Below are 15288 nucleotides of genomic sequence, written 5' to 3' on the forward strand. Positions count from 1 at the left end.
AAAGTATCCAGCCATCCTCATCTTACCTTTGGGTGGATGGGAGCATGGTTCTGCAATCTCTGGGGATATGTAAATAGAAAATTGTCTATGCCACAATGCAGTGTCACTGGATGACGGAAGTGCAGAGTGAGAATGTACGGTTCTTATGAGGCTTAAAATGCGAAAGCACAGGTGCTTTGTCATCAAAGCCAAACTGTCTGTTTAGCTGGGCTATTATTTTTTTATAATCACTGTCTACTACTGCTAAAGATTTGAAATATCTTTAACCACCTTTTGCTTTGAGAGGTGTTTTTTATTTTTGTCTTTTTACTTTATCAATTCCAATTTGAAACTTATTGTAATTAAATTTTTTTAATATGTCTTTACAGAATGCGTCAACCAAACTAACACATTTTATTATAGGTGGGTTTGACACAGTCAAAAGGCCTGTAGCAGTTGGTGTGGTTATGCTGATAACTTATTTACTAGCTGTTACTGGCAGTTTGGTCAATATCATCTTCATTGTTTCTGACAAGCAGTTACATAAACCAATGTATCTTCTGATTTGCAATCTTGCCGTTGTTGACATACTGTATACCTCTAGTGCCACTCCAACAATGATCGGGGTTCTTCTTGCTGGTTTTAATACCATATCATATGTGGAGTGTTTAATTCAAATGTGTGTTTTCCAGCTGGGATCAACAATGGAGATGTTTTCTTTAACAATTATGGCATTTGATCGATTAATAGCTATAATTTATCCTCTTCGGTACCATAGTTATTTAACAAATACACGTATAATGGTACTTACATACATTCTGTGGATTGTTGCCTCTGGTTTTGTGGCTGCTTCACCTGCAATAGTTGTCCCTCTCCCTCACTGCACCTTGAGGCTTAGGTACACTTTCTGTGACGCTGCTGCTGTATTACGAACCACTTGTGTTGACCCAGAGAAATATTTCAATCAAGGTGCCAGTAGGTTATTTTTTCTGTTATTTTTCACATTCGTTTTCATTTGTCTTTCATACTGTGGGATCTTGTTTTTTGTGAAATTATCATCAAATAATGACAGAATGAAAATGGGAAGCACTCTTGTGAGTCACCTGATTTGTGTAATATGTTTATACTGTCCCATTTTTATCCTTGCTATTTTGACCAGGTTTGGTGTGGTATTAACTCTTGAAGAACGCCAAGGTTTATTAATTGGCACCATCCTCGGTCCATCTCTTGTAAATCCTTTTGTGTATTGTCTTAGGACAAAGGAAATTAAAAATAAGATTTTTAAGATACTTAGAAAGGCTAACACAGCTAGAGTCTTGTGAACTGTGAGTACACTTACTTTTAAAATGGGCAGAAATGTTGGAATATTCATATGCATTTTTTAAACTTTGTCCTGGTCAGATTTGTGAACTTTTGAGTCCTATTTATGTGAGAAGAATCAACCTGTAAATCATTACACTTACAGTCATATTTAAAAAGTAGATTGAAGATTATTTTCTTACACAACAAAATTTTGAAAGACAAAATGTTCCAATTCACTGTGGCACATTTGAGTTTTGGATTAAATGCACTGACGGCTCAAAGAGCTTACGATTCAAGTAGTGAACAGGCAATTTCTCTCATTTATTCTTTATCATGATTATTTGTTGTTGTTTGTGAGCGACACTGCTTGACACTAACAATTTATGAAGTAATTACTGTGTTGTTTTGAACCAAAATAATGTTTGTCATTAAATTCTGGAATGCCTGAGAAGAAAAGGTTAAATTGTTTTGTTTAGTTGTTTTAAATGTTTGTTTTGTTTTGTTTTTTATAAGTGGGTGAATGACAACATTCTTAAAACAGTAGGGAATTGACCAGATAACAGTGCGAGAATTATTATAGTGAGCACACATGGACTGAAGGGAATTTTTAAACAAAGATAAAGATAAAATGTGAAGAGAAATGGGATCTTTTTATTGATTCAACTACTTTGACCAGCTCAGATAAAAATGTTTCTTAAATAACAAACTCAGCTGGGGTAGGAACAGGTAACAAAATGAAAGTTGCCAAAAGGAGAAATATGAATTTTCATATGAAAATATGAAAAGAAATGTGTATAAAAAAAGTACAAACATTTTCATTTTCAAATATGGCAAGTTTTACTTATGGGCGGTCACCATTTAAGGTTGCACAGTTTTCATATAAACAACTGAACATTGTCTGGTGATACCTATTCTGTAATTTCAATAGCTTACAATAGATAGCTCATGCAGAATCAGGACATCTCAATCCGCTCTTCATCATTGCATAAGCCATTTATTTTTCTTATATTTCATGCATTCTAAAGTCTATACAACAAACACAAAAAAGAAGCTTTTATTTTCAATGACATCATTGCTATCAATAAATAGGACAATAAATAGGACTTTGTGCTTCTTACTTCTTACAGCTCACGCTGCCATTGCTCTTCCCGTTTGGAGCAGCAGTATCAGTCGGTGACCAAAATGGACTTTTTTCTTTCACCTCACCATAAACCAGAGACCGTTCGCCATAAATCTAACCCAAAGACTGTATTTTGTGATGACATTCTGGACTATCCCATTACCACTTGTTACCATGCTGCTTCTAAAAGGACTGCTTTGCCCTAGGAGGCTCAATTCAATTCAATTTAATTTTATTTATATAGCGCCAAATCACAACAAAAGTCGCCTCAAGGCGCTTCATAAATACAGAGAAAAACCCAACAATCATATGACCCCCTATGAGCAAGCACTTTGGCGACAGTGGGAAGGAAAAACTCCCTTTTAACAGGAAGAAACCTCCTGCAGAACCAGGCTCAGGGAGGGGCAGCCATCTGCTGCGACCGGTTGGGGTGAAAGAAGGAAGACAGGATAAAAGACATGCTGTGGAAGAGAGACAGAGGTTAATAACAGATATGATTCAATGCAGAGAGGTCTATTAATACAAAGTGAGTGAGAAAGGTGACTGGAAAGGAAAAACTCAATGCATCATGGGAATCCCCCAGCAGCCTACGTCTATTGCAGCATAACTAAGGGAGGATTCAGGGTCACCTGATCCAGCCCTAACTATATGCTTCAGCAAAAAGGAAAGTTTTAAGCCTAATCTTAAAAGTAGAGATAGTGTCTGTCTCCCGAATCCAAACTGGAAGCTGGTTCCACAGAAGAGGGGCCTGAAAACTGAAGGCTCTCCCTCCCATTCTACTTTTAAATACTCTAGGAACAACAAGTAAGCCTGCAGTGCGAGAGCGAAGTGCTCTAATAGGGTGACATGGTACTACAAGGTCATTAGGATAGGATGGGGCCTGATTATTTAAGACCTTGTATGTGAGGAGCAGGATTTTGAATTCAATTCTGGATTTAACAGGAAGCCAATGAAGGGAAGCCAAAACAGGAGAAATATGCTCTCTCTTTCTAGTCCCTGTCAGTACTCTTGCTGCAGCATTTTGGATTAACTGAAGGCTTTTCAGCGAGTTTTTTGGACATCCTGATAATAATGAATTACAGTAGTCCAGCCTGGAAGTAATAAATGCATGAACTAGTTTTTCAGCATCACTCTGAGACAGGATATTTCTAATTTTAGAGAGGTTGCGCAAATGGAAGAACGCAGACTTACATATTTGTTTAATATGTGCGTTGAAGGACATGTCCTGGTCAAAAATGACTCCAAGGTTCCTCACAGCGTTACTGGAGGCCAAGGTAATGCCATCCAGAGTGAGAATCTGGTTAGATACCATATTTCTAAGATTTTCAGGGCCGAGTACAATAACCTCAGTTTTATCTGAATTAAGAAGCAGAAAGTTAGCGGCCATCCAGGTCTTTATGTCTTTAAGACAGTCCTGCAGTTTAACTAATTGGTGTGTGTTATCTGGCTTCATGGACAGATAGAGCTGGGTGTTATCAGCATAGCAGTGAAAATGTATGCTATGTCTTCTAATGATGCTGCCTAAGGGAAGCATGTATAATGTAAACAGAATTGGTCCTAGCACTGAACCCTGTGGAACTCCATAATTAACCTCAGTGTGTGAAGAGGACTCCCCATTTACATGCACAAATTGGGGTCTATTCGATAGATATGATACAAACCACTGCAGCACAGTACCTGTAATACCTACAGCGTGTTCTGATCGCTCTAATAGGATATTATGGTCAACAGTATCGAACGCTGCACTGAGGTCTAGCAGGACAAGCACAGAGATGAGTCCACTGTCAGAGGCCATAAGAAGATCATTTGTAACCTTCACTAAAGCTGTTTCTGTGCTGTGATGAGCTCTGAAACCTGACTGAAACTCTTCAAATAAACCATTCCTCTGCAGATGATCTGTTAGCTGTTTGACAACTACTCTTTCAAGGATTTTTGATATGAAAGGAAGGTTGGAGATTGGCCTATAATTAGCTAAGACTGCTGGGTCTAGAGATGGCTTTTTGAGTAAAAGTTTAACTACAGCCAGCTTGAAGGCCTGTGGTACATAGCCGATTATTAGAGATAGGTTGATCATATTTAAGATCAAAGAATTAATTAATGGCAGGACTTCTTTGAGCAGTTTTGTAGGAATGGGGTCTAAAAGACACGTTGATGGTTTGGAGGAAGTAATTATTGAAGTTAACTCAGAATGACATATTGGAGAAAAAGAGTCTAACTTAACATCAATGGTACTAAGAGTAGCTGTAGATAATATTGCATCTGTGGGATGATTATTGGTAATTTTTTCTCTAATGATAAAAATTTTATTTGTGAAGAAGTTCATGAAGTCATTACTAGTTAACGTTAAAGGGATGGTTGGCTCAAAAGAGCTCTGACTTTTTGTCAGCCTACAGTGCTGAAGAGAAACCTGAGGTTGTTCTTATTTTCTTCAATCAGTGACGAATAATAGGATGTTCTGGCTTTGCGGAGGGCTTTCTTGTAAAGCAACAAACTATTTCTCCAGGCTAAATGATGATCCTCTAAATTTGTGACACGCTATTTCCTCTCCAGCTTACGAGTCATCTGCTTTAGGGTACGTGTTTGAGAATTATACCATAGAGTCGGGTACTTCTGATTTGAGACCTTAGTTTTCACCGGAGCTACAGTATCCAGAGTCGTACCGTACGTAGTGAGGAGGTAAAATTATTAACAAGATAATCGACCTCTGTTGGAGTAGTATTCAGGTAGCTGCTCTGCTCTATGTTGGTACAGGGCATTGAAGATGATAACAGTGGGTGGATTATATTCTTAAACTTAGTTACAGCACTTTCAGAAAGACATCTACTTTGATAAAGTCTACTCTCCACTGCTGTGTAATCAATTATTGTAAATGTAAATGTTATCAGGAAATGATCAGACAGGAGAGGGTTTTCAGGAAACACTGTTAAATGTTCAGTTTCTATGCCATATGTTAAAACAAGATCTAGAGTGTGATTAAAGTGGTGGGTGGGTTCTTTTACATTTTGAGAGAAGCCAATTGAGTCTAATAACAGATTAAATGCCATGTTGAGGCTGTAATTTTTAGCATCTACATGGATGTTAAAATCACCCACAATAATTATTTTACCTGAGCTCAGAACTAAATTAGATATAAAGTCTGAGAAATCAGACAGAAACTCTGTGTAAGGCCCAGGTGGACGATAGATGATAACAAGCAAGACTGGTTTCTGAGTTTTACAGCTGGGGTGAACAAGGCTAAGCATCGGGCTTTCAAATGAATTAAAAGTCTGTCTTGGTTTTTCGTTGATTAATAGGCTGGTGTGAAAAATTGCTGCCACACCGCCCCCTCGGCCTGTGCTTCGAGATTTCTGGTAGTTAGAATGACTCGGGGGTGATGATTCATTTAAACTAACATAATCATCCTGCTGCAACCAGGTTTCTGTAAGGCAGAGTAAATCGATTTGTGGATCAATTATTAAGTCATGTACTAACAGAGACTTGGAGGAGAGAGACCTAATATTTAATAATCCACATTTCACTGTTTTACTCTTTGGTTCAGATGTGGATACTGTATTTTTCTTTCTTTGTAATTGTTTATGTTTAAGTTTTTTGTTGCTGGTTTTTAGTTTATTTTTTGTCTTTTTGGGAGCTGACACAGTCTCTATGGAGATGGGTTTTTTGGGGGGTAGCAGGAGGAGAGAAGCTGCAGAGAGGCGTGTAAGACTGCAACTCTGCTTCCTGGTCCAAACTCTGGATAGTCATATTTTGGGGGGTTTAATAAATTTGTCCATATTTCTAGAAATGAGAGCTGCTCCATCCAAAGTGGGATGGATGCCGTCTCTCCTAACAAGACCAGGTTTCCTCCAGAAGGTTTGCCAATTATCTATGAAGCCCACATCATTTTTTGGACACCACTCAGACAGCCAGCAATTTAAGGAGAACATGCGGCTAAGCATGTCACTCCTGGTTTGATTGGGGAGGGGACCAGAGAAAACTACAGAGTCCGACACTGTTTTGGCAATGTTGCACACCGATTCAATATTGATTTTAGTGACCTCCGATTGGCATAACCGGGTGTCATTACTGCCGATGTGAGTTATGATTTTACTGAATTTACGTTTACCCTTAGCCAGCAGAGTGTTGAGTAATTGCATATGAGAGCATGAGGGTGGGAATGGATGTTTGTATCTGTGTGTGCCTGTATGTCTGTGTTCATATGTCAGGTCGGGTATCAGACGCCACCTCTCTGGGGACATCTCAGGCCCTCCAAGGTATGGAGGCCTATCTCCACCCACCACTTCCCCTGCAAGTGGCAGACGCCCTCAGACATCGGTGCGTTGGTGGTTCTTTGTGTCCGGGGATGGGTGTCCAGGTATACACCGGCTCACTCCTTGGTGACTGCTTATCGGGGCCTGGAGCCTGGGGCTTGCTCGGGCCACTTCGGGGGTGGGGTGCCCTCGGCCTCTCAGCCTGGGGCTCGGTCACTGTGGCGCAGCTGGCTGCTGGCGGAGCTCCCGCGCAAGTCACTGCAACGCCCCATGGCTTATGCTCCGCGGCTGCTGAGTGACCCCTCATCTGGGACTCTCCTCAGCTCTTTCTGGGATAGTGGCGCGGCTGCCCTTCTGTTGGTCTTCCTTGGTGTCTTGTGTTCTGAGGGCCTCTGGATGTCTGGAGTTTTGATCTCCTCCATACCTGCTTCATGCCCTGGAGGATGGGGCTGTGGCTCCCCACACCCTCTAACAGATCATTACATGAAGGAACCTTTTAAAAACAAGCACGTTCATGCTCACAGGTGTACACACGGGTACTCACACACACAAACTACACCCTTTTTGGCTCCTACCTTAAAGCACACTGTGTCACGATCCTGGGTCTTTGACCCAGCGTTTTAAGTTTTAGGTAATGTTTGATGTTTATGGTTTATTTTCAAGTTCATTAGATTACCTAAGCTCATTTGTCAATTTCGATTCCTCTTGTATTTTCTTCCCCTGTATTTACGTTTCCCTCACCCTTTGTCTGTGAGGCTGTTTTGACTGCATGTCTTATGTTATCAAGTTTTTATTGTCATGTCTCCTTCACATGTTTCCTGTGTTATTTTGGAAGAGTCTGGTGTTCTTTGTTCATTGTAGTTAGTGTTACTCTCCCCTGTATTGTCATTATGTTTCATTCTAGTCAGCTGTGTTCTCATGTGTCTCCACTTCCCCTGATCACCTCATGTGTGTACAGGGAGTGCAGAATTATTAGGAAAGTGTTATTTTTGAGGAATAATTTTATTATTGAACAACAACCATGTTCTCAATGAACCCAGAAAACTCATTAATATCAAAGCTGAATGTTTTTGGAAGTAGTTTTTAGTTTGTTTTTAGTTTTAGCTATTTTAGGGGGATATCTGTGTGTGCAGGTTGTCACGGTCTGGCTGGGGCAGACCGTATGTGTTGCAGGGGAGGACTCAAACGCAGACCAAAACGTAGTGTGGATAAACAAAACAAGCCGTTTATTGAGGCTAGCAATGAGGGTAAAAATAATCGGGAATCGGTGAAAACTAAACAATAACCTAAACATCAGAAACAAGGCCACAAAAACAAAATGTCCATCAAAAACACAGGAGCGCAGGGAACAGTTCATAACTCCTCAGGGGGCCGACCTGGAGGGTGACGGTCCAGAAGTCCATAGTTCATTTGATCAGGGGGCCGGCCCGGAGGCCGACGGCACAGGAGTTCATGGTCAAATAGTTCCGGGGGCCGACCGTGCGGACGGCAACGGCGGCGACGTGGAAACTGTTCAGGGGGCCGACCGTGCGGACAGCAACGGTGTGGAAACTGTTCAGGGGGCCGACCTCGACGGCGGTGACGTCCAGCTGGTGGCCCAGAAAGCGGCTGGCGATTCAGGCGATGGCGATCCGGGGGCCGACCGCGCGGAAGGCAGCGGCGGCGGCGAAGGAGACGACGGAGTAGTTCAGGGGGCCGGCCGCGCGGAAGGCAGCGGCGGCTCCCTGAGTCTGGTGTTCTTTGTTCATTGTAGTTAGTGTTACTCTCCCCTGTATTGTCATTATGTTTCATTCTAGTCAGCTGTGTTCTCATGTGTCTCCACTTCCCCTGATCACCTCATGTGTGTATTAAGTCCTCAGTCCTCTTTTGTTTGTCGTCAGGTCGTCTGTTTTTCTCGCCATAGTCAGAGTCACAGCCATTGCCATAGTTAGCTTTCATAGTTTGTTCCCAGTTTAGGTTTCTGTTTAGTTATTGCTCTTCTGCTGCCCTCATTCTCGTTTGGTTCTTTGGTGATCATCAGCTACAATAAAAGGCTCGCTTTTGTTTAAGTTCACTCCCATATCCTCACTTGTGTTCGCACCTAGGTCAACCACACACATCTCCGCAAGGTTTGTCTCCACAAACCGTGACAGTACGACCTGACCATGCCGGACCCAGCGACACAAGAGAGGGAGATCATCCAGACGGTGGAGTCGCTATGTAGTAAATGGTTGCAGTGTTCAGGAGGGGAGGAATGAGAAGAGTTAGCTTGCCAAGTAGGGGTATGCGCATCTGTATTTCCCTGGTTATGGGGGGCACTACATCCACTGATCATTGACTTTCTCGTCAACTCCGTCCGCCGCAGCAGCTGCCCACTGTGCGTACTGCGCCGCCTGAGCCCTGCTGTTGTGCTGTTTCCCCGCTGCTTCGTGAGCCAGAAGCACTCAGGGTCGGAACGGTGAGGTTCACCACCGACACACCATCCGCTCGTGCTTCCGCGTCTTCACCACAGTCTAGCCGCAGGGTGCGGCGCACGGAGACGACGGAAGCCATAGACTTTGGTGAGGAAGAGCAGCAGCAGGTGTTACGGGCTTATCGGGAGGAAGAGCTCCATTGGAAGCCCTGGCTCCTTCCCGACAGGGAGCGCTCACCTGTTGCTTCGCCTTGGACCGGCTGCTCGCCCTCACCTCCCCGCTCAGACTTCACTTCCCCTGCCTCATCTTTAGCGAGGATGTGGGCAGAAGATGAGATTGCCACCACGTCACCCTCTGCTTTGGTGGCATCAGCGTCCATCGCACCTGCTACCAGAATGAAGCGGAGCCACGCGAACTCCGGTGAGTGACTGTGTTTTTGTGCCTCACGATCTTTCTGTGGAGAAGAGTGAGATGAGCATTGATTTGCCGGGGCCGGAAACTATAGTGGAATTGTGCTCTGAAGCTGACAGAACTGTGTTTAGTTGTTCAGAGGGATCTACTATGGGTGTCAAGGATCCCGACCTCTATGAGCGGCAGGAAGCAGCTTGTGCCCAGCTAGAGGAGGAGCTCCGGGGAGAGCCGTGGCTCAACCCCGATTATCAGCACCTTTTCCAGGGAACTCGTCTGGCTCTCAGGGGCCCCCTGAGTCGCCAGAGACTCACACCACCAGCGCCTAGCTCTCCAGCCTCAGGAACGCCATCCAGCACGCAGGAGGCTCCACAGTTGGGCTCACGGGTTCCTACTGGAAGGAAACGACGTCCGCATTGTCGTCACCCCTTGCAACAGCTGGAGGTGAGTGATGGTGTTTCTTCATCCTAAACTTCCACCGAGGAGAGGAAGAATGGTACTGTGTTACCAGCGTTTGAAAAGCACAGAGAGACTCATAGTTTGGAAGTGACCGATGTTAGCAATGAATCCAACTATCTGTGTGCCGCGGTTTGCATGAATAAAGACACTGTTTCTGAGCTAGCCGGACAAAATGTGGGTTTTGTAAAGCACAGCCATGGTTACAAAATTCAGTTGCAGAGGCTACCATAGACAAGTGTAGCGGTCCTGCAGGCATCTTAGATTCCACAGTTAAATTTAATGAGTCGTCCATGATCCATGGTGTTCATAATGTGGGTAATGATGGGGATTCTCACTCTCTGGAAAGGCTTATGTCTATGCACGTCACTCATAATAAAGGTGCCTCTGTACCTGAGTTGTTCAGTCCCCAAGTCATGCCCCCTGTTAATGAACTAGCCATGGTGAGTGTTTCCGAGCCTGTTGTCAAGAACTGTGGCATCCTTCCTCCTGTTCCTTCTGGAATCTCGGTGAGTGTCTGTGGTTCCAGAGTAGCAATTCATGATCTAAAAAGTGAAGAGACTGTGTTTGAGTTTACTGGGGACCATGTTTTGCCAGCAGTACCTGTGCTCAGTGAGTTAAAAGTTAAATGAGCAAATCATGAACCCATCCTGAATATTGACAATGAGAAAATGAATGTGGCTTATAGCAATTTGGATTTTGAAACCCCAATGACTGGTTTCTGTTTCTCTCAAGATGTTGAGCATCATGGTTTTGAACTATTTAGCCCTAGCACAGCCACTGCTCTCAATCTCAATTCCGAGTCTCCCAGCAAGGAGACTAACACCTGTTTCAGACCCATTAACAATGCACTCAAAGACTATGATCTTGAGAATAAAGTTCGGGGGGACAAGCCTGCCGCCCTAGAGGCTGGTACTGGGTGTGACTTTATAAATAATCCTTCTTTGGGCAAAGATGTGAGTGTTGTTTTTGTAGCTGGACTGTCTTCCTCAGAGGCTGAAGCACGGACAGAGTCATGTGAGTCAGAAGGAACTGTGCTCTGCCCCTTAGAAAGAGTGAATGAAGACTGCATGACTTGTGTTAAAGACTTAATAAACTCAAGGACTGTTTCATGCATTGCTGCCATGCTAACCCAAGAAACTAATGTTCCAGATTCATCTCCTACTCCCAGGGTGGCTGAGGCGCCGCGCAACCTTACCCACGTGCCTGAATTCCGGGTGGAGGCAGCGGTCACCCAGCCAGCACCTGTTCTAGTTCCAGCTACTAGGGTCAGGGCAGCTGTGGGTCCAGCCATCTCTTGCACCCTTTTCTACATCTCGGGTGGGAGTGGCTGGCATCTGGTCTGACCCTGCATCCACTGGACTTTAAAAACACGTCTTAAAACCGATTTTTACTCTTTGGCTTATAACACAGTCTGACCCTGATTTTATTGTTTTAATCTAATGTGCTGATTTTATTGTTTTAAATGTGGTTTTTTTGGGTTTTCTTGGGTTGTTTTTTTTTTATATATATATATATTTTACTTATATTATTATTATTATTTTTCTCATTTTTTTAACATGCTCAATGTATCATGTTTGGCATGTCAAGTGTACAGCACTTTGTGTTCAGCTGGTGGCTGATCTGAAAGCGCTATATAAATAAATTGCTTGCTTGCTTGCGGTGCCCAGGGTGAGGTCAGCCAGGGCGAAGCTAAGCTCCACACCCATACTAAGAACCCATGGGGGAGCGCTTGCTGCCTTGCAGGCGCCTGCACCTTCTTATGTTTCCGCTGGAGGGCCCGAGGAGCCCGTCCAGCCTCCTGCCACATTAGCTGGAGGGCCTGAGGAGCCCGTCCAGCCCTTCGCCTCGCCTGCTGGAGGGCCCGAGGAGCCCGTCTAGTCCCACGCATTGTCTGCTGGAGAGCCTGAGGAGCCAGTCCAGTCCCACGCCTCATCTGCTGGAGGGCCCGAGCAGCCCATCTGGCCTCCTGCCTTGTCGGGGCCCGCCAAGCCACACTCATGACTGTCCCGTCACCGGCCACTTTCTGGGCCGTCAGCTGGGCATCATTGCCGTCCTGGACAGCCTCCTGAACTGCACCGCCGCTGCCTTCTGCACAGCCGGCCTCCTAATAGGAGATGGCGCGGCCTGTTGAGTTGCCTACCTCGTGGCCGGCCCCCTGAACCATTGACCTATGGACTGTTGTGCCCTCGACCTCCAGGGCGACCCCCTGATCCGCCTGACTTTGGACTCTTGTGCCATCGGCCTCCAGGTCGGCCACCTGAACTACTTCGCCATGAACTCCTTTTCTGCCCAGATCATGGTCGCCCTCCTGAAACAGGGTCTCGGACTCTTATGCAATTGTGTTTGGACTGAGTGCTTCGGATTCTTTGTTTTTTGTGGTTTTGTTTCAGTTCACTTTAGGGGGTTGACCAGGAAACCAGAGGTGGAGATAAACCGGAATCAGAATCAGAGATTCTGATTTATCTCAGAATCTAGTAGAGAGATCAATCAGTATAAAAATCAGAATCTCTGAATTTGAAAAGGGCCAAAGCTTTGATTCGAACCCGGGCGGCTTCTCTCAGCCAGCTTATCCCAGTGAGCTAAACCGGCGCCTTTGTATATGTGAAATTTTCTTTAAACGAACTATTAAAATACTACATAGAATGTAGTTAATCTTAATCAAGTACAAAACTATTTGTTATTTTGTCGTTGCTTCATCCGTGATGGATCTACTGTCAGTTTTAATAATTGCCATTAGTTAAGTTAATATTTTCAAAGGTGCAATTTCCTTGTGGTGATAGCTTCTGTGTTATAGCAACTCTAAAGAGCCAAAGTAAAAGTAAATTAAAGTATCCAGCCGTCCTCATCCTACTTTTGTGTGGATGGGAGCATGGTTCTGCAATCTCTGCGGATATGTAAATAGAAAATTGTCTATGTCACAATGCAGTGTCACTGGATGACGGAAGTGCAGAGTGAGAATGAATCTTGTGAGGCTTAAAATGCGAAAGCACAGATGCTTTGTCATCAAAGCCAAACTGTCTGTTTAGCTGGGCTATTATTTTTTTGTTCTTAATCACTGTCTACTGCTGCTAAAGATTTGCAATATCTTTAACCACCTTTTGCTTTGAGAGGTGTTTTTTATTTTTGTCTTTTTACTTTATCAACTCCAATTTGAAACTTAATGTAATTTAATATTTTTTAATATGTCTTTACAGAATGCTTCAACCAAACTAACACATTTTATTATAGGTGGGTTTGACACAGTCAAAAGGCCTGTAGCAGTTGGTGTGGTTATGCTGATAACTTATTTACTAGCTGTTACTGGCAGTTTGGTCAATATCATCTTCATTGTTTCTGACAAGCAGTTACATAAACCAATGTATCTTCTGATTTGCAATCTTGCCGTTGTTGACATACTGTATACCTCTAGTGCCACTCCAACAATGATCGCGGTTCTACTTGCTGGTGTTAATACCATATCATATGTGGAGTGTTTAATTCAAATGTGTGTTTTCCAGCTGGGATCAACAATGGAGATGTTTTCTTTAACAATTATGGCATTTGATCGATTAATAGCTATAATTTATCCTCTTCGGTACCATAGTTATTTAACAAATACACGTATAATGGTACTTACATACATTCTGTGGATTGTTGCCTCTAGTTTTTCGGCTTCTTTACCTGCAACAGTTGTCCCTCTCCCTCACTGCACCTTAAGGCTTAGGTACGCTTTCTGTGACGCTGCGTCTGTATTACGAACCACTTGTGTTGACCCAGAGAAATATTTCAATCAAGGTGCCAGTAGGTTATTTTTTCTGTTATTTTTCACATTTGTTTTCATTTGTCTTTCATACTGTGGGATCTTGTTTTTTGTGAAATTATCATCAAATAATGACAGAATGAAAATGGGAAGCACTCTTGTGAGTCACCTGATTTGTGTAATATGTTTATACTGTCCCATTTTTATCTTTGCTATTTTGACCAGGTTTGGTGTGGTATTAACTCTTGAAGAACGCCAAGGTTTATCAATTGGCACCATCCTCGGTCCATCTCTTGTAAATCCTTTTGTGTATTGTCTTAGGACAAAGGAAATTAAAAATAAGATTTTTAAGATACTTAGAAAGGCTAACACAGCTCGTTAGAGTCTTGTGAACTGTGAGTACACTAACTTTTAAAATGGGCAGAAATGTTGGAATATTCATATGCATTTTTTAAACTTTGTCCTGGTCAGATTTGTGAACTTTTGAGTCCTATTACACTTACAGTCATATTTAAAAAGTAGATTGAAGATGATTTTCTTCCACAAAAAAATTTTGAAAGACAAAATGTTCCAATTCACTGTGGCACATTTGAGTTTTGGATTAAATGCACTGACAGCTCAAAGAGCTTACGATTCAAGTAGTGAACAGGCAATTTCTCTCATTTATTCTTTATCATGATTATTTGTTGTTGTTTGTGAGCGACACTGTTTGACACTAACAATTTATGAAGTAATTACTGTGTTATTTTGAAACAAAATAATGTTTGTCATTAAATTCTGGAATGCCTGAGAAGAAAAGGTTAAAATGTTTTGTTTGTTTTTTTTGTTTTTTTTATAAGTGGGTGAATGACAACATTCTTAAAATAGTAGGGAATTGACCAGATAACAAGCAAGCAAGCAATTTATTTATATAGCACTTTCAGATCAGCCCCCAGCTGAACACAAAGTGTTGCTCACTTGACATGCCAGAAATGATACATTGAACATGATAAAAAATAAGATCTAAAAAAATAATATAATTTTTTTTTTAAAAATAATAAAAAAAAATAAGATGATTATTAAAATGACATTTAAAATAATAAAATTTGCACAAATAGCAAAAACAATAATAAAATAGTATAAAAATGATGAAGAGAATAACATTTAAAACAATAAAAGCAGGGTCAGACTGTGTCATAGGCCAAGGAATAAAAATGGGTTTTAAGACTTGTTTTAAAAGTGGACAGTGAAGGGGCCTCTCTAATGTGACAGAAAAGATTGTTCCACAGATTAGGAGCAGCAATAGAGAAAGCCCTGTCCCCTCTGAGCTTTCTCTTGGACCTGGGTACCTCCAGGAGCAACTCGTCAGCTGACCTGAGAGACCTGGGGGGTGAGTAAGGATGCAGAAGCTCAGAGAGGTAAGTTGGGGCAAGACCGTTTAAACATTTAAAAACAAACATGAGAATTTTAAAATTAACTCGAAGATATACAGGCAGCCAATGGAGTGAAGCTGGGATGGGAGTTATGTGCTCTCTTTTACGAGTTCTGGTTAAAAGTCGTGCAGCAGCATTTTGGACCAGCTGCAGACGAGAGAGAAGATGCTGACTAACTCCAAAATACAGTGCATTACAGTAATCTAAACGAGACGAAATAAAAGCATGG

General features: G+C 42.6%; 2 protein-coding genes across 2 annotated transcripts; both read left to right on the plus strand.

Moving 5' to 3' along the window:
• Positions 1-351: 351 nt before the first annotated feature.
• Positions 352-2468, plus strand: LOC147314928 (olfactory receptor 6C1-like). Its single transcript, XM_086262044.1, has one exon. The coding sequence runs from the start codon at positions 357-359 to the stop codon at positions 1299-1301; it is 945 nt and encodes a 314-aa protein (XP_086118170.1). The 5' UTR covers positions 352-356; the 3' UTR covers positions 1302-2468.
• A 9878-nt stretch (positions 2469-12346) lies between these two features.
• On the plus strand, positions 12347-14550 carry LOC147314929 (olfactory receptor 5P76-like). Its single transcript, XM_086262045.1, has one exon. The coding sequence runs from the start codon at positions 13091-13093 to the stop codon at positions 14027-14029; it is 939 nt and encodes a 312-aa protein (XP_086118171.1). The 5' UTR covers positions 12347-13090; the 3' UTR covers positions 14030-14550.
• The last annotated feature ends 738 nt before the right edge of the window (positions 14551-15288 follow it).

This window comes from Aulonocara sp. 'chitande type north' Nkhata Bay, linkage group LG14 (genome assembly GCF_057382095.1).
Source record: "Aulonocara sp. 'chitande type north' Nkhata Bay isolate Kocher_YH1m ecotype deep benthic linkage group LG14, A_spYH_male_GT1.1, whole genome shotgun sequence".
Lineage (NCBI taxonomy): Eukaryota > Metazoa > Chordata > Actinopteri > Cichliformes > Cichlidae > Aulonocara > Aulonocara sp. 'chitande type north' Nkhata Bay.